The sequence below is a fragment of the Stigmatopora argus genome, chromosome 15 (genome assembly GCF_051989625.1).
Source record: "Stigmatopora argus isolate UIUO_Sarg chromosome 15, RoL_Sarg_1.0, whole genome shotgun sequence".
NCBI lineage: Eukaryota > Metazoa > Chordata > Actinopteri > Syngnathiformes > Syngnathidae > Stigmatopora > Stigmatopora argus.
The window spans coordinates 15,868,588-15,894,489 of NC_135401.1; the positions used below are offsets into that span (position 1 = coordinate 15,868,588).

Below are 25,902 nucleotides of genomic sequence, written 5' to 3' on the forward strand. Positions count from 1 at the left end.
TCTTCATTAGCTTCGATGGCGATAGGAAAGAAGGAAGAAAGAAAGGAGGATGGATATAGTGTAAAAAGGATTTTTGGTGAGTAAAATATGGCTATATTCCTAAATAATATTTCAATTGTGGGCCAAGTTCGGATATCTGAAAAGCTCCAGTGTTTGTATTTAATCACAAAATGCTGCTAGGAAGTGGATTTTACCCCAGTTTAATTTTTGGCGTTTCACTATTGACGTCCATCGCTGTCTTTTCCCGGGAAAAATCACCCCCCTGGCCTGGTTGTAATGTCTCAAAAGCTCCAGTATTTGTATTCAATCAATAAATGATGCTAGGAAGTGGATTTTACCTAATTTTAGTGCATTTTTTGTCATTTCACGTATGGACGTATCGACGTTCATCGCTGTCTTTTTACCGGGGAAATGATACTCCGGGCCCGGCTCTGATGTCTAAAAAGCTCCAGTATTTGTATTTAATCAATAAATGCTGTTTTCGGCTGGATTTTACCCATTTTCGGGCAATGTTTGCCCGGACGCCATTGACGTTCATCGCTGTCTTTTCCCGGGAAAATCACCCCCTGGCCTGGTTTTAATGTCTGAAAAGCTCCAGTATTTTTATTTAATCATGAAATGCTGCTAGGAAGTGGATTTTACCCAATTTTTTTGCATTAATTTATTGATTATTTTTTATGTGTCGCAGGTGTAGCTGCAGTAGAGGTTTTATAGCCATAAAATAGTTTTTGAGGGTTGGATTGATACGTTGAAGGCGCTACCAGAAAATGCACCGCCCGCCACTGTCCCATAGGTATCATGTATACAGACTAGATTTCCGATGCGCGGTGTGAGGCAACGGAGCTAGACGTGGTCGCTTGTCGGCCATTTTAAGAACAGGGCCATTCGCCAAACGGCTCAAAATGCTCTCAAATTTGGTCAAATCCAGCCGAAAACAGCGTTTAATGATTAAATACAAATACTAGTATTTGTATATACAATACTAGTATTTGTATTTAATCATTAAACACATTTTGAGCCGTTTGGCGAATGGTCGTATATAGTCGTTTTTTCAGAACCGGGCCCCCAATTGAAATATTATTTAGGAATATAGCCATATTTTACTCACCAAAAATTATTTTTAACTGTACACAATATCCATCCTCCTTTCTTTATTCCTTCTTTTCTATCGCCATCGAAGCTAATGATGAAATTCGAGCCTGTCCTATCATATTTCCGGCATTGTGGGTGGAGTTTGCGATCTCTGGCTGCCTCGGCTTTGGCCCGCCTACTAGCCAATCATAGTTGGTGAAAGCAATGACTTATCCCAGCCAGCAAAATGCTAACGCCTATGAAAAATCATTGTGGGGTTGCCAACTCGAAATCTGATTGGTAAAAGCAACAGTCTTGTTTAATGCAGCAGACCCCGCAGAACTGATTGTGAAGGGTTTGAGGCAGATCTGATCTGGAAACAAATAATGGCTGAAATGTGATTGGTTAAATGCTTCAATATGAAAACACACATCTGGAAGCAGTGCAACCAAGGGGAAAAGCAATGAAAGGAAGCTAACAGATCATTTGGAATAATAAGTATTGATGGACAAAATATAATATGATTCAGATATTTCTTAGGCCAGCAGAGAAGGCCTCGAAGGCCCTGACGGCCCACCACTGCGATGTTCAATACTAAAATGAGACATTATTCAGTATAACGCGGAGTGCGTGGAGGGTAGAGAGAGGAGAGAGGGAACCTGCCCGTATCATAACATAAACAGAAATTTAACTTAAATGAGCTTATATTATGATAGAAACACACTTAAAAATAAGTTTTAATGTTACCTTACACTAAACTTAAGTAATTCTAATTTTGTTTTAATTTTTTTTTACTTTTCTTCTTCCAGCTTGGCTTTTTGCCTCTCTTCCACCTTCACTTTTAGCTGGAGTTTTTTTTTAAAGGAACCAATCTAGGTTTGTTTGCTTTTGTCTCCCTTTCAAAATATTATGAAAGTGTAGCACAGAAATGTCCTCACAATAGGATAATGCACGACCACGTGCAACTTGTCAGCCAGCTCCGTCACGCGTACCCCACTCTCATGTTTTTCGATTATTTTGTGCTTAATATTGATTGCCCTCATACGCCTTTTCTTCGGACTACCCTTAATTGCACCTGCTATCTTTGGACCCATTGTTTCCCTTAATTCTGCACTAACGCAAAAAAACACAGAAAAAAATGCAACGCTCCGCTCATTGCTCGGAATTTTACTGGTATCTCAAATTTCTCGTATGTGGGGGCACTCGTATGTCAAAGTATTACTGTATATGTGTAAAACTACTTTGATTCGTCCATGTTTAGTTATCCATAAAACATTTAAACAATTATGAATCTATAATTTAAAAAAAGAAAAAAGCTAAAATGAAGTGACATGCAAATCCTTCCTGTACAAATTTTCACTTCTGTCACGTCTTTGGCGACGTCGTGGCGAGGAAACGTGGAATTGGACCCAATTGCAGGGAAGCAGGCAAGGACGAGGGAATGTGTGCTCAAACGAAACATTAATAAGTTAAGCAGGAGGCACAAGGAAAGTAACAAAAGACTTGGCATCAAATAACACAATCAAACCTGACGTTGGAAAACACGGGAGCGAGGAACAAGGCACTTGGAACATGGAATGATGAAACGTGGAAACATGGCAGGGTAAATCAGATGAGCCGACAATGACAAAACAAGCAAACCTACAACTTCACATTTTGAACCATACTATCCTGCCCCTGGATGTAAATAATAACAGTATACCTGGATATCTTCTCATATGTAAATCCCTGCGGACAAAGGTTTGACAGATATATCATTTATTACAATGATTTGGGATCAAACTACATAATCAAATTTAAGTGAGCAGTTAAGTGAATTCAGTACACCTGTTGATTTGGTAAGACTTTGAGTTTCAAAATATGAAGTAACTATGTTTCTTGTTTATAGGTATTACCACTGTTCTAACCATGTCCACCATCATCACTGGTGTCAATGCATCAATGCCTCGAGTATCATACATCAAAGCAGTGGATATTTACCTCTGGGTCAGCTTCGTCTTTGTCTTCTTATCCGTGTTGGAGTATGCTGCAGTCAATTACCTGTCCACCGCCCAGGACCGGCGGGAACGTAAAATGAGAGAGCGGGCACAATCACAAGTAGGTTTATTTCTCCTGGTTTTATGAGATTATGAGAACGTCACCAATAATAAGTCTGCTCTGTGTCCATCTGAAAGAAAACTCATGATTTTAGCCAGATTCCATATATAGTCTTAGTTTTTGTGTGTCACTATCTAGTCATTTTGATGATTTTCTAATAACTGCATGAAAAAGATAAAGATAAGAGTCGAAAACATCCACAAACTGAGAAGAATGGAGGGATGAATCTCTGGGTTATAGGCAGAAACTCTGTTATGTCTGATTTTTTGCCAGGATTTTTTAAAGGGCTCTAAAATGAAAATGTTCCGACACCATGGAAAAAAAGAAACAAAAAAGACTTTATTAAAAGCCACACAAATAAATATATTTTTCGGACACTCCCCCCTCCCAAATTATTGGAATAGTTGGTATGCTCTGTGTTCATAAGAGAGATGTTGCTGTTATCCATCTAATCCATGTGTGCAGTTCTGACCTTTTTTCTTGACAAAATGTTCTACTACACAGAATAGACAAAATCCAAAACCCCACCCCCCGCCTAATTTGGCCACACTTTGGTTGCTGTTCCACTAGATCAGGGGTCCCCAAACCGGTCCTCGAGGGCCACTGTCGGTGCAGGTTTTTGTTCCAACCGATCCAGCACAGACATTTTGAACAAGGAGATTTCTGCAGAAAACAAGAAGCACCTGACTGTTCACTGATTGCACTTGTAGAACACCAGATTGGTGAAAAAAAGGTGTCCTCTTTCTGGGTTAGAATGAAAACCCGCACCCCCTGCAGCCCTATGTCGAATAGTTTGGAAACCACTGCACTAGATGGTAGAAAAAATCAATTTAACCTGTTTTTCAATGTGGAATACGTGGATGGGCCAGTAAGGAAACATTGCTCTAATGTATCAATGATATGATATCTGATGTTTTCTTAATTTTGAAAAGCTTTTGGTGGAGTTTTTTTTCTTGTCTAATACCAAGTTGCCAATTGCATTATTTTGGAGTACATCCAAATAACAAATTGTAGACATATCCAAATAACAAATTGTTGACATATAGAGTTGAGCACCAATCAATATAGTAAAATATGACGTACAGTCAAAGAGTATTTATTTTTGTACATGTGATGTCCGCTTTGTTTGGTTCTTAAAATGTCATATTATTTTGACATAATTTTCATTAAATTGCTTGTTTCTGTCCTACCAGTCAATGCCCTGCACATGTGGTATTTCTCAGACAAGAACCATGGCAATGTTAGATGGGACCTACAGCGAGGCTGATACCAACAGTCTTGCCGGCTACACTGAAGAGCCCATGGTGCCCGAAGAGGAGCCGGAAGAAATGCGTGACATTTCAGAAAAAATAGATAATATGGTGGTTCATCTGTCAGTTAGCAGTGAGTCCACCACCACTAAAAAGAAGAAAAGCCTACGTGCCCTAAACATAATTCAAAACACACATGCCATTGACAAATATTCCCGTATGATTTTTCCTGGGTCGTACATTTTTTTCAACTTAATCTATTGGTGTGTCTACTGCTGAATTTGTATTTTGCACCACAATTGCTGGATTCCAACATCTGGTGCTTAAAATCATCGCTAGACAGTCATGAACACAACACAAATAGATTGTGCTTGATGTTAGTGTCCTGTAGTGGGGTGTCATGGCATAATTGCTGTTTTATTTTGAAGGTGTTACCCTCCTCATTTCAGAGCACTTGCTCTTCCTTGTCTGTCCCAAATGGACACAGAAGGCTACCTGCTCAACAAGAAGAGTATCAGACGGCAATGGCAGCTCATCTAGTCGGGTTGATATTTCACCCTAAGGTTTGTGCCAGCCGCTTGCACTCAACCATTTGTTGGGCCAACTCCTGTTGCGGATCAGTTGCAATCCAGAGTTTAAACTGGCTGATTCTCAGGTGAGTCGAAGTAAAGCAAATGCTTTCTTATTGACTGTTCCATCCATTTTGAGCAGCCCCAGGCATGCACAACTAACCAAGAAAAGACTTCATGATTTTCCATCTGGCCAGTATCAATAACCTGGGCCATGGCTGAGTGGAGACGGAACTTGTCGCTGTGCCACTCTTGTTGAGTTCAAAACTACCATCATGAGAACCTTTTACCTGGTTTCCACTGAAGAAGACGAGGAAGAGGCAAGAGAGCTGAGAGAGCAGGGTCAAGGCAATGGCTCTAGCTGCCTAAGAGGGGCCGGCCTACATGGACAAGTTCACTACAGTCCCAGGAACATGGTTGCCAGGAGCTCATCTTCCAAACCAGACCTTCCCAAATCTGTGGTAATAGAGGGAGGGCCCATGCAAGAAGGTCGGTGCTTTTACTGCCAGGAATCTGGTCACCTCATTATTTCATAACTTGCCAAAGTTAAAAGAAACTGTTCATCATCATGCTCACCTCAGAACCAGTGGAGCTGTATCCTCATGGATGCACAGAATCCATAACCTTCTCCTTCTTTCAGTCACTAACCTGTATTCTAATTCACTGCTACTAATGGCTCCGCAGGCACAGGCCCACATAGACTAGGAGGTGGGAGCTATTTTGAATAAGAAAAAGCTGTTTTGATCACTGTGCATCACAGACACTGAGTTTGACCTAAGAGTCATGCCCTCTTGCTACCACCAACTGCAGGAGATATTAAGAAAATTCCAAGACATGTCACTGGACCGAGTGAAGAACTTGGATGCTCAGCTTTCTCTTGTACAGTAATCCCTCGAATTTCGCGGCTAATGGAGACAAGACATGAACCCGCGAAGTATGATCACTTCTATTATTACTACCATACTACATGTTTTCGCACATACAAAAATGCAAGTAGACAAGAACAATTATCAAGAGGTGTATTTGTTAAATGTTACAGTTGTAGCAGTGGCGGTCCGTGCATTTCCTAGTGACGCTTTCAGCAAAAACTATTTTATGGCGATAAAACCTCTACTGCAGCTACAGCTGCGACACAAAAAAATAATCAATGCACAAAAATGGGGTAAAATCCACTTCCTAGCAGCATTTAATGATTAAATACAAATACTGGAGCTTTTCAGACATTACAACCGGGCCAGGGGGGTGATTTTCCCGGGAAAAGGCAGCAATGAACGTCAATGTCGTACCGGCAAACATTGCCCGAAAATGGGGTAAAATCCAGTTGAAAACAGCATTTATTGATTAAATTCAAATACTGGAGCTTCTTAGACATCAGAACCGGGCCCGGAGTATCATTTCCCCGAGAAAAAGACAGCGATGAACGTTGAGATGAACGTTGATACGTCCATACGCAAAACGGCAAAAATTGCACTAAAATGGAGTAAAATCCACTTCCTAATAGCATTTATTGATTAAATACAAATACTGGAGCTTTTCAGACATTACAACCGGCCGGGCCAGGGGGGTGATTTCCCCGGGAAAAGACAGCGATGGATGTCCATACACGAAACGGCAAAAATTGCACTAAAATGGGGTAAAATCCACTTCCTAGCAGCATTTATTGATTAAATACAAACACTGGAGCTTAAATACAAACACTGGAGCTTTTCAGATATCAGAACCGGGCCCGGAGGATGACTTTCCCCGGGAATTTCATATAATTGAAATATTATTTAGGAATATAGCCATATTTTACTCACCAAAAATCTTTTTTAACTGTACACAATATCCATCCTCCTTTCTTTCTTCCTTCTTTTCTATCGCCATCGAAGCTAATGCTGAAAGTCGAGCCTGTCCTGTCGTATTTCTTGCATACGTTTTTATTCGATTTGGGGCTGAAAATATTCGTTCCCGGTTGTGACAGGCTTGCTTGCTTTGGAGTTGTCCGACCTTTCTTAATGATGTCCAGCTTTTTTTTCTTGAAAAGTCCGTCTTGAAAATGGCTTTAAATCAACACAACAATATATCTGCTTGTGCAGCTCGCTACAGATACAGTTTGGTAGCTCTGGCTAATCCACTCTAACTAGCCAATCATAGTTGGTGAAAGCGATAACGTATCCCCACGCCTGCGAGAAGGCAATGACGTATCCCAACGCCTGCGAGAAGGCATTGTGGTGTTGCCAACTCGAAATCTGATTGGTTAAAGCAACAGTCTTATTGATGCTTGTTTAATGCAGCAGAGCCTGCAGAACTGATTGTGAAGGCCTTGAGGCAGATTTCTGACCCTGGCAACAAATAATGGCTGAAATGTGATTGGTTAAATGCTTCAATATGAAAACACACATCTGGAAGCAGTGCAACCAGGGGTAAAAGCAATGAAAGGAAGCTAACAGACAATTTGGAATTATTTAATAAGTATTCATTGACATAATCTAATTAACATCAGTCTGTGATTCAGATATTTCTTAGGCCAGCAGAGAAGGCCTTGAAGGCCCTGACAGCACACCACTGAGTTGTAGGCATATGAAAAGACTGCAATGTATTAATATCTAAATATAATCTATATATGAAAAAAAATGTAAATTAAAGTATTTTAAATACCTGTCAAGCTGAGACTACATAAATCTGTATGAATGGCTATAAAAATCCTTATATGTACTTCAATATCCTAATGTGAATCAGCACCAACAAGAAAGAACATGTAAATACACTTTATTAATGTGACAGACAAAATACACTTATAAATCAATAATGTAATCACGAAATAATACAATGTGCATGATAATGTTTGAAAAGAACTATTACATGTGATTGGCATTGTACTCTGAAACTCCTTGCCAATTTCAAATGTTCTTCATCTGCCTTAAAAAAGCAACATCCCACCATGTTCATTTTGGGTCTCTGGAGCTAATGATTTCCTAAACTTTTTTTCTCGGGCTCATTCGATGCTTTAGATAGCACATAAGGCTTATGCGGCATTTTCAAGGGTAATTCGAAATTCAAACAAAGCTGGAATAGGCTCAGCGTAGTCTTCCACCACGAGGTGATATGTGCGATGCAAAATCCAATCCGAACAAAACAAGAAAAGCCAAGACCTCATTTTCCTCCATAAGGTGATGACCGCGATGCAAAATGCATTCTGAATAAAACAGAAAAAGGCAAGATGTCATCCTTCTCTCCCTTTTATATTATTCGGCAAATCATTCTTCTACGGTAAAATTTTGCTCCTTCTGCGCAGAGTTGAGTGGCGGTGCCTTGACTTCTGCCATTTTTATCTCCTGTCTTCCACTTGCAAGTTTCAGCATGAATTTAGACATTTTTATGAAAATGTTTGATTTGGATAATTAATATAGAATAGTGAAGCCACAAATGTTGAAACCGCAAAGTGGTGAAGGATGACAGTAAATTAAAAATGTCTTTATTTTCCAAAGACCGCACTCAGAGGAGAGAAAGAAACAAGGCATGATTCTTACACACAAAATCACACTAAGCAGGCAGACAACACAAAACTAAATCTTACTCTTTTCCGTGTAGGACAAAAACAATGGCAACAAGAAAAACAAAACAAAAAACAAAAACAAAGTAGCAAACAATCTCTGGTGGTTTACAAAAATCATAAGCCTCTCTTTTTCTTTTTCTTGAACTGAAGTCTTTAGCCTTGGAATGATACTGGTTAGGCAATGACACTAACACAAGACAAATGTAAAGACTATTTAGGTAAAGACTATATATATATATATACAGAAAAGGTAATGGGAAACAATTGATGATCGGGGATGACATGAGGAGCAAATTCTCTGAAATGGGCCGGTAATACCTTCAAAATAAAACAGTAGACAACACTCCATGACAGGAAAAGTAGATTAATTTGGTGCTTGAGGCGGGCACGGAAAGTTTTCAGGCGCCCTTGAATTGTTCATTCTTTGTTATATGGAAGCCATTTGCTAAAATTATTTAGGCTAATATTTTTCTTATTGGCGGCCTGGTGGCGCAAGTGGTCAACTCTGGGGTCCTGGGTTCGAATCCAGGTCACGTCCAGCGGTGTGGAGTTTGCATGGGTTTCCTCTGGTTACTCCGGTTCCCTCTCACATTCCAAAAACATGCATGGTAGGCTGATTGGACACTCTAAATTGTCCCTAGGTATGGGTGTGAGTGTGCATGGTTGTCCGTCTCTTCGTGCCCTGGGATCCGCTGGCCAACGATTTAGGGTGTTCCCCGCCTCTGGCCCAGAGACAGCTGGGATTGGCTCCAGCACCCCACACGGCCCTAATGAGGATAAAGCGGTTCAGAAAATGAGATGAGATGAGAGATTTTCCTTATTAATGTAAACACAGAAATTCATATTGACAAAAAATACAGTGGTATCTCTACTTTTCTGACACTTTGCTGTGACAATGATATTTAAGTGCTGCTCATTTCTTATGATAATTCTGGTAGAACAGAGCCTTGTTGAGAAAAATAAAAAGGAACACAAAAATCACTGCAGCTGAACATGAGCTATGCTGTCACGAGATAGGACAATGTTGTTGTGTACGGAACAATGGTTAACTGGTTTTGTATGGGAAAATGCTGATGAGCTGCAGAGATAAAACATAGAAGTGGATCAACTGGTAAGTTGTTGTTTAGATCAAACCATTCTACTGAAAACTGCTTCGACCAAGTAAAAAATGTTTTGCCAAAGAAAAGTTGTTACAAAGACATGGGACAAGGCTTTGCCTAAAGTGCACCAATAAAAAAATCCTGGTTATAATATTTTTGGATTCTAGGTTATTCGTTATTCAATTGCTATGCTTGATAGTGAAGACAAGAGGAAGAAATGCAAGTTATTTACCATTCAGTGTTTATGTTCTTCGGAACTTGTTTCCTCGTCTAACCCATTTTCAATTTCGTATTCCAACTTGTTGCACGATACCATTTTCCATTAAGTAATATTCTCCTCTGCCGGAATCCTCTCCTTTGATTACTATGTTATGTGTTTCAAATATGCAGAGGCAAACCATTACATAAATGATTTTTTGTACAATTTTAACACTTATAAATCTGTGGGAATCTTGATATTTTATTTCTGAATACTCTCTGTGAAGATACTATCATTGAATTAATGTATTAAAATAATATTTTCATAGTGCGACTTCAAAAAACATTTCTGGAGGGACTACAAAATGGCATTCCACCAATGTCACAAAGAACAAAGTAACAAGGATTTTTTTAGATGGTGTGGAATACTTTCAATGCATATCTAATCTAAACTCTTATATAAATGCATCTTTGTCTGTGTATGTGTGCGTGTATGTATGTATGTGTGTGTGTGTGTGTGTGCATCTGTTCGATCCCTATGGACTCTGAAATGGCTGAACCGATTTTCATGAAAATTTAGTTATACTTCAGGCGTCTGGGAGTGTCATAGACTAGGTTTTGTGTCAAAGCACCCCCGATAAGTATCGAAAATCGATAATCGAAAAAAATCGGGTTTTCAAAAAAATTGTCTGATTCACACCAAATTCCACACACTTTGGTAAACTCCCTTCATAGGTGTTAATCCGAAGTTTCCACATCATGGGTCTCTTAAATGCAAAGAAAACCGATAAAATAAAATAAAAAATATACAATCGGCTCCGATTGCGACTTAACCGTCTGCTGGATTTCAACAAAAATTGACAGGGTTTTGAATCTGGCCGTTCAGAACGTCCATGCCAAGTTTCACAGTTTTGTGTTTTTTTGACAGAGCCACGATTTGACAATCAATAGCACTTCAAACCAGTATTTCCCGAAAACACTGTTTTCAGAAAAATTGAGGTCAACGTGCATTGAAGCAGAAGGACGAATTGGGGCAACACTTAGTGGCGTATTTTACCTCACGCTTAAATTATTCACTGGCATACCATGACTACAAAGAAAAAACCACAAGCGACAACAACCTCACACCTACTTTGACCCCACACACTACTCCCAAGCCTTACTCAAGGCCCGGCAACGGTGGGCTGCTTGTCATATTTAAACTTGCAGTTTTGGAATCACTGCCTTAAGTGCTCCTACTAGGGGAACACACACTAACCCTAACCCGTTCACATCTGTTCTTTCAACACCTGGTCCTTTTCAGTTTTGCTTCATGGATGCAACTTATTGAATAAAAGCAGTCTCCATTTGCACATTTTACTGCCCATATTTCTCTGGTCAAATTACTGTATTTACTCGCATATAAGCCGCTGTTGTCGGACAAAAAATGATGACTGAATCGAGGGTACGGCTTATATGTGCATGAAAACACGACATGCAAAAAACTTCAAATTGACGGCGTCGCGATACGATGACGTCATGATACGATGACGTCATGACAAAATGGCCCCGTTGCGTTGGCGCGTGATGTCATGACGCAAGCGAATGTGGCCGATACTTTCATTTATTTCAAAATACAGAAAAGATAAACAGAAAAAAAACAAAACTTATTTTGACGTCTATGAATAAAATTCTAGAAAAAAAATGTACATATCTTGCATGAAACATGAAAAAACTCACATTCCCGTCACTGCTCGCTCAGGGCACAGCCATCTTTCCTAGGGTGGTACCATCTAAACCAGGGGTCTCAAACTCAATTTACCTGGGGGCCGCTAGAGGCCAAGTCTGGGTGAGACTGGGCCGCATCAGGATTTCCACAAGAAAAGCGCTGATAAAACATTCCAACGTTATCAAATATCTTAATTTTTTTACAAAAAATAATGAATTAGATAAATTAACTTAAAGATGAATAAAAAATCAATCAATCAGTAATACAAAAATAAAATAATAATAATGAGAGATATACACTGGCTGCCTAAGTAGAGAAAATTAATTATTTTTATTCAGTTTCAAATGTCTGTATTAACAGCTCTTTAACCTTTAACTTTCTGAACTTGAATGGAACATTGAATATGAAATATTCTGAACACGGCTTCTCTTGCCTACTCCTTGCTGCTAGAGACCTGGCAGCGCTTCTTCTCACATAGCTGAGTCACATTTGGCTTGAGGGAGGAAGCAGTGGAGACCCTCAGTAGAGCTTGAAGATGCTCATCAGTAAGTCTGGACCTGTACTTGGACTTATTGAAGTTCAAGGTGGAGAAGAGCTTCTCACACAAGTATGTGCTCCCAAAAAGGCACATGGTCCGCTTGAACATTCGGGAAAGTTCAGGGAAGCTGGGGGTCAACTCTCTCAAAAATTGCCCAAGCTTGTCTGCTTCTCCACTCACCTCCCTGAACTTGGCTTTGAGTGCAGAGTTGCACTGCAGGTCAATGAGCTCCATTTGAAGCTCAGGAGGGGCATCTTGCACATCAAAGGAGAAGGGGTCTGCAAAAATTTGAAATGTGGCTTTGTGTGTCTTGAAGTCTGCAAATCTGTGATCAAATTCCTCCTGTAGCTTCGAAATGGCCTTAACATACTTCTCACCACTGAATGGTGTGCCTGCATCCACGAGAGCCTTGCATGCTGGGAAATGGCAAAGGTTTGTCTGAGAGAGCTGGGCTTTCCATAACACAAGTTTAGTGCAGAATGCTCTCACGTTGTCATAGGCAGCACTGACAAGTTGCCCCTGGCCTTGTAGCTTCTTGTTCAGTACATTAAACTCATGTGTGATATCAACAAGAAAAGCCAAGTCCATGAGCCATTTGGGATCACTTAGCACAGGAACAGCAACCCCGTCTATCTCCATGAAGTCTTTTACTTCTGCTCTCAACTCAAAAAATCTCTTCAACACGTTTCCCCTGCCGAGCCAACGTACCTCAGTGAAGTAGAGCACATCCCCATATTCTGACTCCATTTCCTCTAAAAAAGCACAGAACCTTCTGTGCTTTAAGCCCCTGGATCTGATTTGGTTGACGCATTTCACAACGACAGACATCACATTGTCAAACTTCAGGCATCTGCTGCAAAGGGCCTGCTGATGTATAATGCATTGCAGAGCTATGGCCTCCTCCACACCCTCCTCTTCCAGTTTTTTTTGAACAAGTGCTACCAGTCCATTCTTCCTCCCTGTCATTGATGGGGCTCCATCGGTTTTTATTCCAACAAAGCTCTTCCATGGCAAATCGGCATTCTTAATGGCATCACACAGGTGGTGAAATATTTCCTTCGCGGTGGTCTGGCCATGCATTGGAATTACTGTGAGCAACTCCTCCATTACTTTAAAATTGTCATCAACACCACGGATATATATTGCGAGCTGGGCAGTGTCTGTGATGTCTGTGGTCTCATCAAGAGCCACTGAATATACACTGAAACATTGTGCTTTCTCACACAGTTGATCATAAATGTCACTTGACAGGTGAGAAATGCGCTCTGCCACGGTGTTGGCAGAAAGGCTGATGTGGTTGAACAGACTTTTCTTTTCTGGACAGACAATATGTGCAGCCTGTAATATGCACTTTTTGATAAATTCACCTTCTGTGAATGGCTTTCCTGCTTTAGCAATCAACTCACAAACGGCGTAGCTAGCTTCGACTGCTGCATTACTGTCTTTGGTAGCCTTCTTGAAGAAATCCTGTTGCCTCAGAAGACATGTTTTAAGACTGGCAACCTGGTTGGCTCTCTCATCTCCCTGGTATTTTTCGTACTCAGCATGTCTCGTAGTATAATGACGTTTCAAATTGTATTCCTTGTGCACCGCAACTTTTTCAGTGCAAATGAGACACGTCGGAGTTCCCCTGTGTTCAACAAAGAAATATTGCACGCCCCACTTTTCTTGAAACTGTCTGTGCTCATCAACGACCTTTCTCTTCACGCCAGGCTTTGAAAGAGACATCTCTGGGGCTCTGTAATATGTTTTTCCACTTGGAATGAGTCTCGGGTTGATCTTTCACGTTCAGTCGCGCAGGTTTGTGGAGCATGCACACTTTCGCTCTCCGTTTCTCCGTTTCGCTCGCGAAGATGGCTACACTGACACAGGCTGGATCACGGATCATAGCGCCTCATTCAGTTGTATGCTGAGAGCAGCGGAGGAGTGTGCGCGCCGAGCGGAGTGATCGGCTTATCGGCTTCTCCTCCGCCCAGCTGATTGGAGGAATGAATGAGTGATTGAGCGAGGCACTGGACAGCCCGGCCGATGTCCTGCCCTCCAGAGCCGTTTACCTCACCGTGATTGGTTCATTCAGCTCCGAACACAACAAGTGTCATTCATATCAATCTTACGGGCCGCACGAACATTAATCTTTCATATTAAGACGGGGGCCGCAAATTATCGTCCCGAGGGCCGCGAGTTTGAGACCCCTGATCTAAACCTAGTTAAACGTTCTCTGACTGGACGGACGCGAGTAGAGATTTTGAAATGAAACAAAATTCCACTTCTTTTTTTTTTTCCGTTGTAGTTCTTGTTCGAAAGTGACAACTATTGGAGATATGAACCATCGAAAGAATTGAGATATTTTGACATTAAAATCAATATGGCTGCCACAACATCTTAAACTTCTGGTAAAAAAAATTGTAATTTCTGTAATTAGAAAGCATCAGATTCTCATCAAGATAGACTTCAAAATTGAATAATTTTATATTTTGCATTTACAAAGACTGGCATATTAACTTCCTTATGATATTGACCCTAATAATGTGCTTTTGATTCATACAGTATCTAAGAAATACCACTTGTGATGATTTTTCTTAAGATTTTCCCTTCAAAGTAACACATTTCTACTCCCTGTTAAAACCATGAATATGGAGGTGAAATTGGGAGTCAGGGGGGCGGCTTAGACGCGAGAAATTGTAAAATATAAAAAAATGTCAAGGCAATTTTCAGGGTGCTTATATGCGCGTAAATACAGTAAATTCATCTGCCCGATAGGTCTCCTGCTCTTTATCAGTTATGTAAAACACTTACTCCTCTTATCAGGTAAATTTCCAAATGTCATAGCAAACATTCTCCTGTTAATAGGAATGGCCTAGATCTGTATGGAAAGAGGTTCCAAAATGTTTACAAAATGTGGTGCATATAAAATGGGAAGTTAAGGGCACACTAACTGGTTTGGTGTTCAGTTCTCAGATGAAATGGGCTGCAGGGCAACCTTATTTTAGTAGGAGTAGTGGTAGTATGTAGTAACTTCCAAAACAATTTAGAGGTGCAATCTGTAAATCAATTTGCAAAATATGTTGTAATAGCTAATCAATTTACTTTATTACTAATACGGGGCCACTAATCTCGAAAATTGAATTTCTTTCACCAATTTCTATGACAGTTCACTTTCAAAACAATTTGGATTCATATTCAGAAAATATTTCTTTTGGCACACGATTTTTAACTGTGGAGGCAGTAGATACTAATATTCCTTTTTACAATGACTGGTTTAGAGTTATGTAAAGCCTTCTGATTTGCTCTGATAAGCATCTATGATCCCACATCCCTTTCACAGTAGGTCTAGGTGATATGGCCTCTGTTATTTATGAACTCACTAGTCTTTGGCTCATTTGACTTCGCGCACGCTAATCAGTGTTTTGCTTGTATTGTTTCTTGGGTTGCGTAGCTTGTCACACGTATGTGTGACGTCTGGATATGGCCTGGGTGTTTGCTCTCAAAAATTTGTTCCTGTGTTCTACAAGTTGTAATAGAGCTTAGCAAGAGGACCAGTATCAAAACTGTTCTTGACCCCCAAGCAATGTTCCCTCTAAACTGCGCACGTGCGCAATTGCGCACTACTCTCGTCTTCTCCGCGCACAGCAAATCATATGGAGCGCACAAAATAAAATCCATTTTTTTTCACGCGGTAGCCAGTGGCAGTAGCTCTGTCCACTTTTGTTTTTTGTGTTTTACAGCCCTTCTATCTTTTTTTTAATTACATTTTAATATTTCTTAATACATTCCTTTTTACTTTACTGTGCAAATAGAAGAACAAGCGGTGAAATTGGGTGAGAACTGTCTAAATCTGGTGATCCAGAATGCTTCTGCACCCATCGGGTGACGTGTCATTGGGAATAAAGGTGCAACATTGATCTCCAAACATTGCACACACACACCGTGCTCAGCCAGAAGCATATCAACCGCTTTGAGGTCCTGGAAAGCAATGAGATTGGTGGCTGCCAACCAATGTTCCCTCTAATTTTTTGTTTGTCTGGGCAGAAAGACAACCTCCCTGAGCACACTGAGTACCAGTGTGAGCAACATCATCTTTGCTCGCTATGGGCACACACCAGTATCACACCTGCCATAAGCAGGTGCATTTCTACTACCCAGAAATGATCTAGTCATAATAAAATTTTGTGATTGTCTACTACACATAAATGATTTTAGTAGTAATAAAATGTAATGATGAATATCTATGAATGGGCGGCCCGGCGGATGAGTGTTTCGCGCGTCGGCCTCACAGCTCTGGGGTCCTGGGTTCAAATCCAGGTCGGTCCACCTGTGTTGAATTTGCATATTCTGGGCCTGCGTGGGTTTTCTCTGAGTACTCCGTTTTCCACCCACATCCCAAAAAGATGCATTGTAGGCTGATTGGACACTCTAATATTGCCCCTAGGTATGGGTCTGAGTGTGCATGGCTGTCCGTCTCTTTGTGCCCTGCGATCGGCTGGTCACAGATACAGGGTGTCCCCAGCCCCTGGCCCAAAGTCAGCAGGGATAGGCTCCAGCACCCCCCACGAGTGATAAAGTGGATAAAGCGGTTCAGAAAATGAATGGAAAAAATATCTATGAATAAAACATCTTCATAAATGCCATTAGAATATGCACAAAGCCGACTTAAATTTTACCTTATTTTACACATCTGTCCTTCTCACTTCTCATTCTCGTTCAAATGACTTTTCTGCTTAACGTGTCACTTGATAGTCAAGTTTCCATTTATATGCAATATTTTTCCATGATATTGCTTTGATTTATTTTATAAGGGATAGCACATATTAATGAAGATATTTATATTCATGTTAATGAACATATATATGTAAGATTGTAGCCGAGGGCTAATTTCCATTTACTATAGTCCATTGTGTAGGTTGAAGACAAATGATCACACATACTAGACACACACGCATGCACATAACCACACACACAGCAGATTTAGACAGTTCTCATCCTATTTCACCGCTTGTTCTTCTATTTGCACAGTAAAGTAAAAAGGAATGTAGTAAGAAATATTAAAATGCAATTTAAAAAAAGATAAAAGGGCTGTAAAACACGAAAAACAAGAGTAGACAGAGATACTGCCCCTGGCTGCCGTGCCGCGTGAACGGCGTCATCATGGGGAAAAAATAAATAAATAAAAATAAAAATTGGATTTTATTTTGTGCGCTCCATATGATTTGATGTGCGTGGAGAAGACGAGAGTAGTGCGCAATTGCGCACGCGTGCAGCTTAGAGGGAACATTGCTGCCAACTGTTCCTTCATTGCTACAAAGCCCTGCTCAGTAAAATGTCCATGTTTTTGGACATTGTAATGGATGTTGTTCATCCAATTCATATTTTTATTTGGAGTAACCCAGAGAAAAATAGACTCCCAACCTGCTGCAATTTGTTTAACCAACCCATATTCATCTGGATCGCCATCCCTCCATGAGGTTCAACGCCGTCGGGAGAGGCCAGCTAGCGTACCGAAATTCTGAGCCGCCAAATGTATCACCCCGACTATAGATGGAAAAACAGGTACTGATAAGAGTAGTGAAACCAAAGCACATAGCCCTGTTTCTTTTTGACAGGAGTTATATAATTTATTTGCACCACATCACCACCATTGGTCAAAACGTGGAATCAGTGGTGCAGTTTGTCCAGGAACATGTGTACACCATGTCTCATTTACCACCCCCAGATTCAGAACCTGCCCTGTAAGGTTCAAAGCAGGTAAATTTAGCAAAGGCATTATGAGTAGAAAAAAATTGGCTTGTCGTTTACTGCTTTTGTAACGGGATAGACATTGTTTCATTTTTTTTTTACAAGGAGGACATAAGTTTTGTTTTGTAAAATCGCTTTTCCTCAAAGAATGGTTATTAAAGTATAGTGGTACCTTGAGCTTAATTCGTTCCGGGACTGAGCTCGTATGTCGATTTACTCAAATCAGAAAATGAGATGAAAAATGAGATGAGATGTCTCAATGATGAATTTTGTGTTTGATAAAATGACTCAGAAATTGTTGCTAATATGCCATAATACAGTGGTACCTCTACATACAAGCAGCTCTACCTATGAGCAGCTTGAGATACGAGGAAAATTTCGAGAAAATAATTATCTCTAGATACGAGAAAAATTTCGAGATGCAAGAAAGCCAGGTGGCCATGACATGAGAGGCTGTTTATCATTGTACCACACTGTCTTTTTTGCCGCATCTCTTTCGTGGATAACAGATATCTACGAGCACTGACCGGTTTCTTCACACGAGTTTCTCCTACACATGGACCAAAAAACGCACAACGCGCATGCGCGGGCAAAAAGAGGGCTTTCTGTGTAATGAAGTATACTCGTGCACACAGCACCGATAGCCAATGGCACCCTTTCTCAGAATAAAACTTCATTACCCACAATCAATACGTGGGTAGGCTGAGCTGTTGCATTATTTCAGTGTTTTTCCTTCCTTAGCCTGTTAGCTCCCGTTAGCGGAGCGATCGCTCATTCAAGACTACTTCTCGTTGGCAAGTGGTCATGCGTTATCCTATTGTGAGGACATTTGTGTGCATCATTTTCGGAATATTTTGAAGGGAATACAACAGCAAACAGCCCATCGATAGCGAACGTGAGGGTGGAGGCGTGGCAAACAGCTAACCCGGAGAACAAAGTGTTAGATTATCAGTTTTAGCTCCTATCCCTAATTCCTTAACTCAGTCTGATCTTATCTAACAAATGTGCGCGTTCAGCATCGAAGGAAGAAACCAGGGTTTGCGAGTTACTCCACAGATGGTTTATTCCAGAAATTGATCCTTACAGAGCTCCGGGCCCCCTCCCAAATAATAGTAAACCAGCTGCGCGTCGTAATGCACAGTGGAGGATGAAAAGACAATAGTCCGCACCCGCGTTTGCACAGTTATAGTTAAACAAAAATGAATATTCATTCGCTGATTCTAATGATATTCGGACTGTCCCACGACGATTCCACAGGGGTGTCCTCTCCTGAGATCTGCTTGCCCGCGAATCCACGTCTGGTTTGGTTGCCCTCTCCGCAGGAATTTCTTTGTTTCTGGTATCATCTGGACCATCGCCCTCTCCGCGGGGATCCCTTTGTTTCTGGTACCATCTGGACCACTTATCACCGGGACCACTTGTCACCTGGACCACTTATCACCTGGACCACACCTTGAAGCAGAAACTCAGACAAAAGACCTTTTGTTCATTGTAAATGAGTTGAGAACAATAGTTTCAATCCTACTGTGGTACTATATCAAAAATGCAACAGCTACAATAAAATGAAGGAATAAAATATGTCATATTCTTCAAAAGGTAAAAAAAAAAATAGAATTCAGTTTTGTGTAAAGTTACATTAAACATATGTTTGAGTGTCTGTATATATTAATCCAAGTTAATTTAAATTTGTTTGTTCGGTTACAAGTGCGTTGTCACCAAACAGATTTTCTATCACCTTGAAAGATATTGTGTAGAATCCGTAAAATGTGAAAGTAACCACAGAACCCTGTTTCCTGCAGACCATGATTTGCTCTTATTTTGAAATGTTCAACGGAAACGCGCTCTTAGCTGCTAACTGTGTGCTTAAGACCCGCTGCAAGAAGCAGGATTTCGTCTCACACACAGTTTATCTGTCATAGATTCTTTGATGTTTTGCTCTGTTTACAAATGCCTCCCCAGTGAGGTATCATGTTTGAAATGTCACTTTTTAACCATGAAGATAGTATTTTAGAGAAGACTACCACGAGTCCTTAGTAAGATAAATTCCTACCCGGTTTCCAATTACATCACACAATTTGCCGAGACTCCATAATCTCAAAAATGCTGCAAGCACAACTTTATCCCTTAGCAAAAACCATTTATTTCTGCACAAACAACTTTGCTTCAGCAATGTCTAGAGCTAAATAATGTAATGTTTTCGCGGAAGGGATCGGACAATGTTTTTCGTTGAGAATTGTTTAAAGACTGCTTTCTACTTCCTGACTCCCAAGTATTGTACTTCCACAGACAATCTCTACAAAATTTGTGCTGACGTCTTACCAAATCAGACTCAAATCAGCCGATCAACCTACTGAATTAACATCCTGACACCTTAAAAAATTCGCAACACCATTCCACTAGATCAGGGGTCGGGAACCTTCTTGATGGAAAGAGCCATAAACCATTCATATTTTTTAAATGTTAATCCTTGCGAGCCATGCTCCGAATTTAAAAGTCAACAAACATGAAAATGTGTGCCTTTTTTAGTTACTTTACCAAATTTAAAGTACATAACGTCTCTGAATTCTTTTGACAACATTGTTACGTTGTTGCTAATCAATGAGTATCTATATGAATATCCATGCAGAAGAGGGTAATGAGAAAAAAAGATTTTAAGGCACTGGAGATAGTGTCAATGCCATAATACCAACGTACCGCTCCAATTCCTGCGCTTTCTCACCAGCAGTTTTCAGTTTACCTCACAGGTTATAGGTTCCCTAACCCTGCTCTAGATGCCAAACAATCCATTGCTTGGACACACTCCACAATCCTAAACATAGTCTAACCCAACTCACACAACACATTGTGTCGGTTTATCTGTCGTAATGCCAATATAAATAATAATCACAACTAAAAAGTTTCCGCGATTAGATACATTTGTAAAGAAATATGACAATGCTCTTCCATCATACATTTCACCCCTTCATCTAGTATTTTTTATACTTTTGTCATAACACAGACTTAAAAAAGAAAAACAACAATGATGACTGTGGGAAAGACTCACCTACCAGCTTGATAGCAACAAAAAAGATACATCACATACACATTAGATCACAGCTGTAAGAACACTGGGAGATAGAAAAAAGGAGGGAAAAAAACAGACAGGACACTGACATACAAATTTGAGTGCACTTATAACCAATTTAGATAACCGAATTGAGTTATGTCTGACACTATTTTCTCTATTAAAACCCCCACTTTTCTTTTATGTCTATATCTATTTTCATCTTTTATCTCTTTTGCGCTGAATTTACATTTTCCTGCAGGTATACCTTTCTTTCCCTCATTTTATTAAGCTGGCCAGCCAAGTCATATTTGTCTATCCATAAATTTAGGTGTTTAATTCTTGAAGCGCTTTGATTTACAACAAATTAGCAATCCATTACACACCATAGGGTTTTCACCATCTCAGTCCCCTGGACGTGATCTCATTCGGACTCACCTCATGGACCTTCATACGAATAATTCACCCGAGCTCGCACATTCGGAATCCTTTCACGAATGGACACATTCACATGGACTCACCAGAGATGTCTTCAACTCCTTTTGGATAAGCCGTCAACCTTGGGTACCCAGGTGCGGAGCGGAGGTCCAGACCGTCAAAAAGGTCTTAAATGCAGTGGCCACGGTCTTCCCCAGATGTCGACGCAGTGCCTGGATTCCTTCAGTGTATTGACTCCAACCTCCAAGGACCAATAAATGATAAGTTCACCAATAAGCATTCCCCAAATGCACGCACAAATAAAGAGAAAAAGACAGTCTTCTGGAATTTTTCACTTGCAAGGAGAACAAACTCTTGAGGCCAAGTCCAAACTCCGTTCTGACCTTACACATGTTTTCTGTTGTTTATTACATTCGGAGGCACTGATTACAATGTACATCTCAACTCTCAGGGGAGGGAACGGGACTACAAGTGAGACGTCAATAGTCAAAACAAACGAAGGTCTGGAAGTTTTATGGAGTCTGTGGTGGATGCATATGCAGTTCAAGGCGTTTGGGATCTTCTTTGTTTTGTCCACTGCAAGCAGTCCAAGGCGTTTTGGCTTCTCTTTGTTTAGTCTAAGGTTCTAATGAGCAAAGCATTTACTTCGTATCAAGCAAACATGCAATAATCTGTAACTAATAATGATGAGCAAAGTAAGTTTAATAGTAAAGCAAAGCATTTCTTCATTGCAAGCAAATGTGTAATAATAATATGAAATAAAATCCCGACAGTAAGCATTGTATAAAAAAGTCAAATGGTTCAAAGGCTGTATATGCTTGATATAATATAAAATACAATTCTGAAGCCCATGCCAAAGATGGTAAGAACTTGTTAGAGGACTCTTGCAAAAATAAAAACTAAGCAAGTAATTTCTTGTAAAAAGTGAGATAAGCTGCAGCTATGTAGGTGGTGGTCCAGTGTACAGCAGCATAATGCTGAAAGATCGCGCAAAGTTGTTGTAGATGGAGCAGCTGTTGCCTTCATGCATGAGAGGCAAGATAAAAGCCAATATCCATAAAGCGAGGAAGAGGATCCATAGAGGAAGAGCCAGTCGACACACCCGCTGCAGCAACCCAAGTTTCTGCAATAACAGCACAAATAGGGAAAGTATTCATACAAAATACTATATTGTGGATAGTTTGTGTGTTAATAACTTCAGTGTCTTGTAAACAAACTAACTTGATCGGTTAGCAATCCATTTTATGATCTCATCTCATTTTCTGAACTGCTTTATCATCATTAGGTTCACGGGGGGTGCTGGAGCCTATCCCAGCTGACTCCGGGCCAGAGGCGGGGGACACCCTGAATTGGTGGCCAGCCGATCGCAGGGCACAAGGAGACGGACAACCATGCACGCTCACACCCATACCTAGGCGCAATTTAGAGTGTCCAATCAGCCTACCATGCATGTTTTTGGAATGTGGGAGGTGTAAATTTGCCACCTTTTGGTGAAAACCGCATTCAAATCGGACTTACGGTCTTCTCTCCATTTCACCCAGACCTAACGGACCAGATACACATGCGCACACACATTCTCAGAAATAGTCATATGTATAGATGTAGTGAAAAGTGAACATCCGCGAAATAGGGACACCCCTATTAAAAAATAAAATAAAAACTGAGTTTAATTCTTCAGTGCTGAGTCCTAATAGCAAGAGTGGCTTCTGGTTATGAGTTTCAGCGTAGATTTTCACATTTTTATGAACTTTAAAAAAATAAAAAACAATCTTCAGTGCAGAGTCCTAGTAGCAAGCGGAAGACGGAGTTGCTTCCGCTTGCGAGTTTCAGCTTCAGTTTTATGAACTTAAAAAAATTAAAAATAAGCCACCTCGTGATGTAGAGGTTCACTCGCCTGACTTGGTTGCGGGCAGACGCGGGCTCGATTCCCGCAGGCGGCGGTATGATTGGGAGTGCCGATGGTCATTTGTGCCCTACGCCTGACTGGTGACCAGTCTAGGGTGTAGTCTGCCTTTCGCCTGAAGACAGCTGGTTTAGGCTCCAGCAACACCCGCAGCCCTTTCGAGGATGGACGGTATGGAAGATGAATGAATGATTTTTTTTTTGAAAAATTAAAAAAAAATCTGCAGAAAAAAATCTGCGATGTAGTGAAGCAGCGATAACCGAAGCGCGGAGTATCGAGGTGTCACTGTATATACATACATACATATATACACATACATACATACCTACATTGAAGCAAATAAGTATTTAGTCAACGACCAATTTTCCAAGTTCTCCTACTTGAAAAGATTAGAAAGGCCTGTAATTGTCTAAATGGGTAAACAAACCTCAACCATGAGACACAGAATGTAGGTAAAAAACAGAAAATCACATTGTTTGATTTTTAAAGAATTTCTTTCCAAATTAGGGTGGAAAATAAGTATTTGGTCACCTGCAAACAAGCAAGATTTCTGGCTGTCAAAGAGGTCTAACTTCTTCTAACGAGGTCTCCACTCGTTACCTGTATTAATAGCATCTGCTTTAACTCATTATCGGTATAAAAGACACCTGTCCACAACATCAGTCTCTCACACTCCAAACTCCACTATGGCCAAGACCAAAGAGCTGTCGAAGGACACCAGAGACAAATATGTCGACCTGCACCAGGAAGACTGAATCGGCAATAGGTAAAACGCTTGGTGTAAAGAAATCAACTGTGGGAGCAATTATTAGAAAATGGAAGACATACAAGACCACTGATAATCTCCCTCGATCTGGGGCTCCATGCAAGATCTCACCCAATGGCATCCAAATGACAACAAGAACGGTGAGCAAAAATTCCAGAACCACACGGGGGGACCTAGTCAATTACCTACAGAGAGCTGGGACCACAGTAACAAAGGCTACTATCAGTAACACAATGCGCCGCCAGGGACTCAAATCCTGCACTGGAAGACGTGTCCCCCTGTTGAAGCCAGTACACATCCAGGCCCGTCTGCAGTTCGCTAGAGAGCATTTGGATGATCCAGAAGAGGACTGGGAGAATGTGTTATGGTTAGATGAAATCAAAATATAACTTTTTGGTAGAATCACAGATTCCCATGTTTGGAGGAGAAAGAATACTGAATTGCATCCGAAGAACACCATACCCACTGTGAAGCATGGGGGTGGAAACATCATGCTTTGGGGCTGTTTTTCTGCAAAGGGACCAGGACGACAAATCTGTGTAAAGGAAAGAATGAATGAGGCCATGTATCGAGAGATTTTGAGTGAAAATCTCCTTCCATCAGCAAGGACATTGAAGATGAGACGTGGCTGGGTCTTTCAGCATGACAATGATCCCAAACACACAGCCAGGGCAACAATGGAGTGGCTTCGTAAGAAGCATTTCAAGGTCCTGGAGGGGCCTAGCCAGTCTCCAGATCTCAACCCCATAGAAAATCTGTGGAGGTAGTTGAAAGTCCGTGTTGCCCAACGACAGCCCCAGAACATCATTGTTCTAGAGGAGATCTGCATGGAGGAATGGGCCAAAATACCAGCAACAGTGTGTGAAAAGCTTCTGAAGAGTTACAGAAAACGTTTGGCCTCCGTTATTGCCAACAAAGGGTACATAACAAAGTATTGAGATTAACTTTTGGTATTGACCAAATACTTATTTTCCACCCTGATTTGCAAATAAATTCTTTAAAAATGAAACAATGTGATTTTCAGGTTTTTTTTCCACATTCTGTCTCTCATGGTTGCAGTTTACTCATGTTGAGAAATACAGGCCTCTCTTATCTTTTCAAGTAGGATAACTTGCACAATTGGTGGTTGACTAAATACTTATTTGCCCCACTATACATACACATATTGCGCATTGTGGTGATGAAGAATGCCTTTTTCAGAATGATGGAGCAACTTCCCATAAAGCAAAGGTCATAACAAAATGGCTTAGGGAACAAAACATTAAGATTTTGGGTCCTTCGCCAAGAAACTCTCCAGACCTTAATCCCATTGGAAACTTGTGGTCAATCCTTAAGAGGTGGGCGGACAATCAGAAACCCACAAATTCTGACAAACTCCAAGCATTGATTATGCAAGAATGGACGGCCATCAGTCAGATTTGGTTCAAAAGTTGATCGACGGCATGCCAGGGAGAATTGCAGAGGTCTTTTGAAGAACAAGTGCCAACACTACAAATATTGACCTATTGGATGTAATTCTCAATAAAGGCTTTTTATATTTGTGAAATGCTTCTAATTGTATGTCATCATACTAGAGAAACATCTGGCAAACACCTAAAAGCCCTGAAGGAACAGACTTTGTGAAAATGTAACATTTGTGTCATTCTCAAAACTGGGATGGGGAGGAAGATGGAGAAAACCCACGCAAGCACGGGGAGAACATGCAAACTCCAAAGTGTGAGGACTGATCTGAGATCGAAACCTCGACCCCAGAACTATGAGGCTGATGCACTAACCACTCGTACACCGGGCCGGCCATACGCAAACATTTATTTAGATGATTATATGGCAACAAGAGAAGTGCATAAAATTCTTGTGTGATAAACCAAAGATATTTTACTAAAAATATTGTGGTGAATAAATATAATGGTACGGGGAAAAAAAGGCAATTAGCCTGGATTGACAAATTTC

The 25,902-nt window shown here is 40.6% G+C and overlaps 2 protein-coding genes across 7 annotated transcripts in view; one reads left to right on the top strand and one right to left on the bottom strand.

The window, feature by feature from the left end:
- gabrr2a (gamma-aminobutyric acid type A receptor subunit rho2a) overlaps positions 1–22,035 on the top strand; it is a 103,499-nt gene extending 81,464 nt beyond the window's left edge. For 2 of the 3 annotated variants that reach the window (XM_077620528.1, XM_077620529.1), the window contains 2 exons: positions 2,960–3,168; positions 4,362–15,685. In XM_077620528.1, coding sequence (XP_077476654.1) covers positions 2,960–3,168; positions 4,362–4,697 — 545 coding nt within the window. In that variant the 3' untranslated portion in view covers positions 4,698–15,685. Of the gene's footprint in view, positions 1–2,959; positions 3,169–4,361; positions 15,686–19,059 lie in introns of those variants that run through there. The other variant, XR_013305104.1, reaches the window with a different exon arrangement.
- The window catches only part of syne3 (spectrin repeat containing, nuclear envelope family member 3), a 49,211-nt gene continuing 44,964 nt past the window's right edge, over positions 21,656–25,902 (bottom strand). For 3 of the 4 annotated variants that reach the window (XM_077620527.1, XM_077620524.1, XM_077620526.1), the window contains exon 9: positions 21,656–22,406. In XM_077620527.1, the coding sequence (XP_077476653.1) occupies positions 22,224–22,406 (183 nt within the window). In that variant the 3' untranslated portion in view covers positions 21,656–22,223. Of the gene's footprint in view, positions 22,407–23,177; positions 23,342–25,902 lie in introns of all 4 variants that reach the window. The other variant, XR_013305103.1, reaches the window with a different exon arrangement.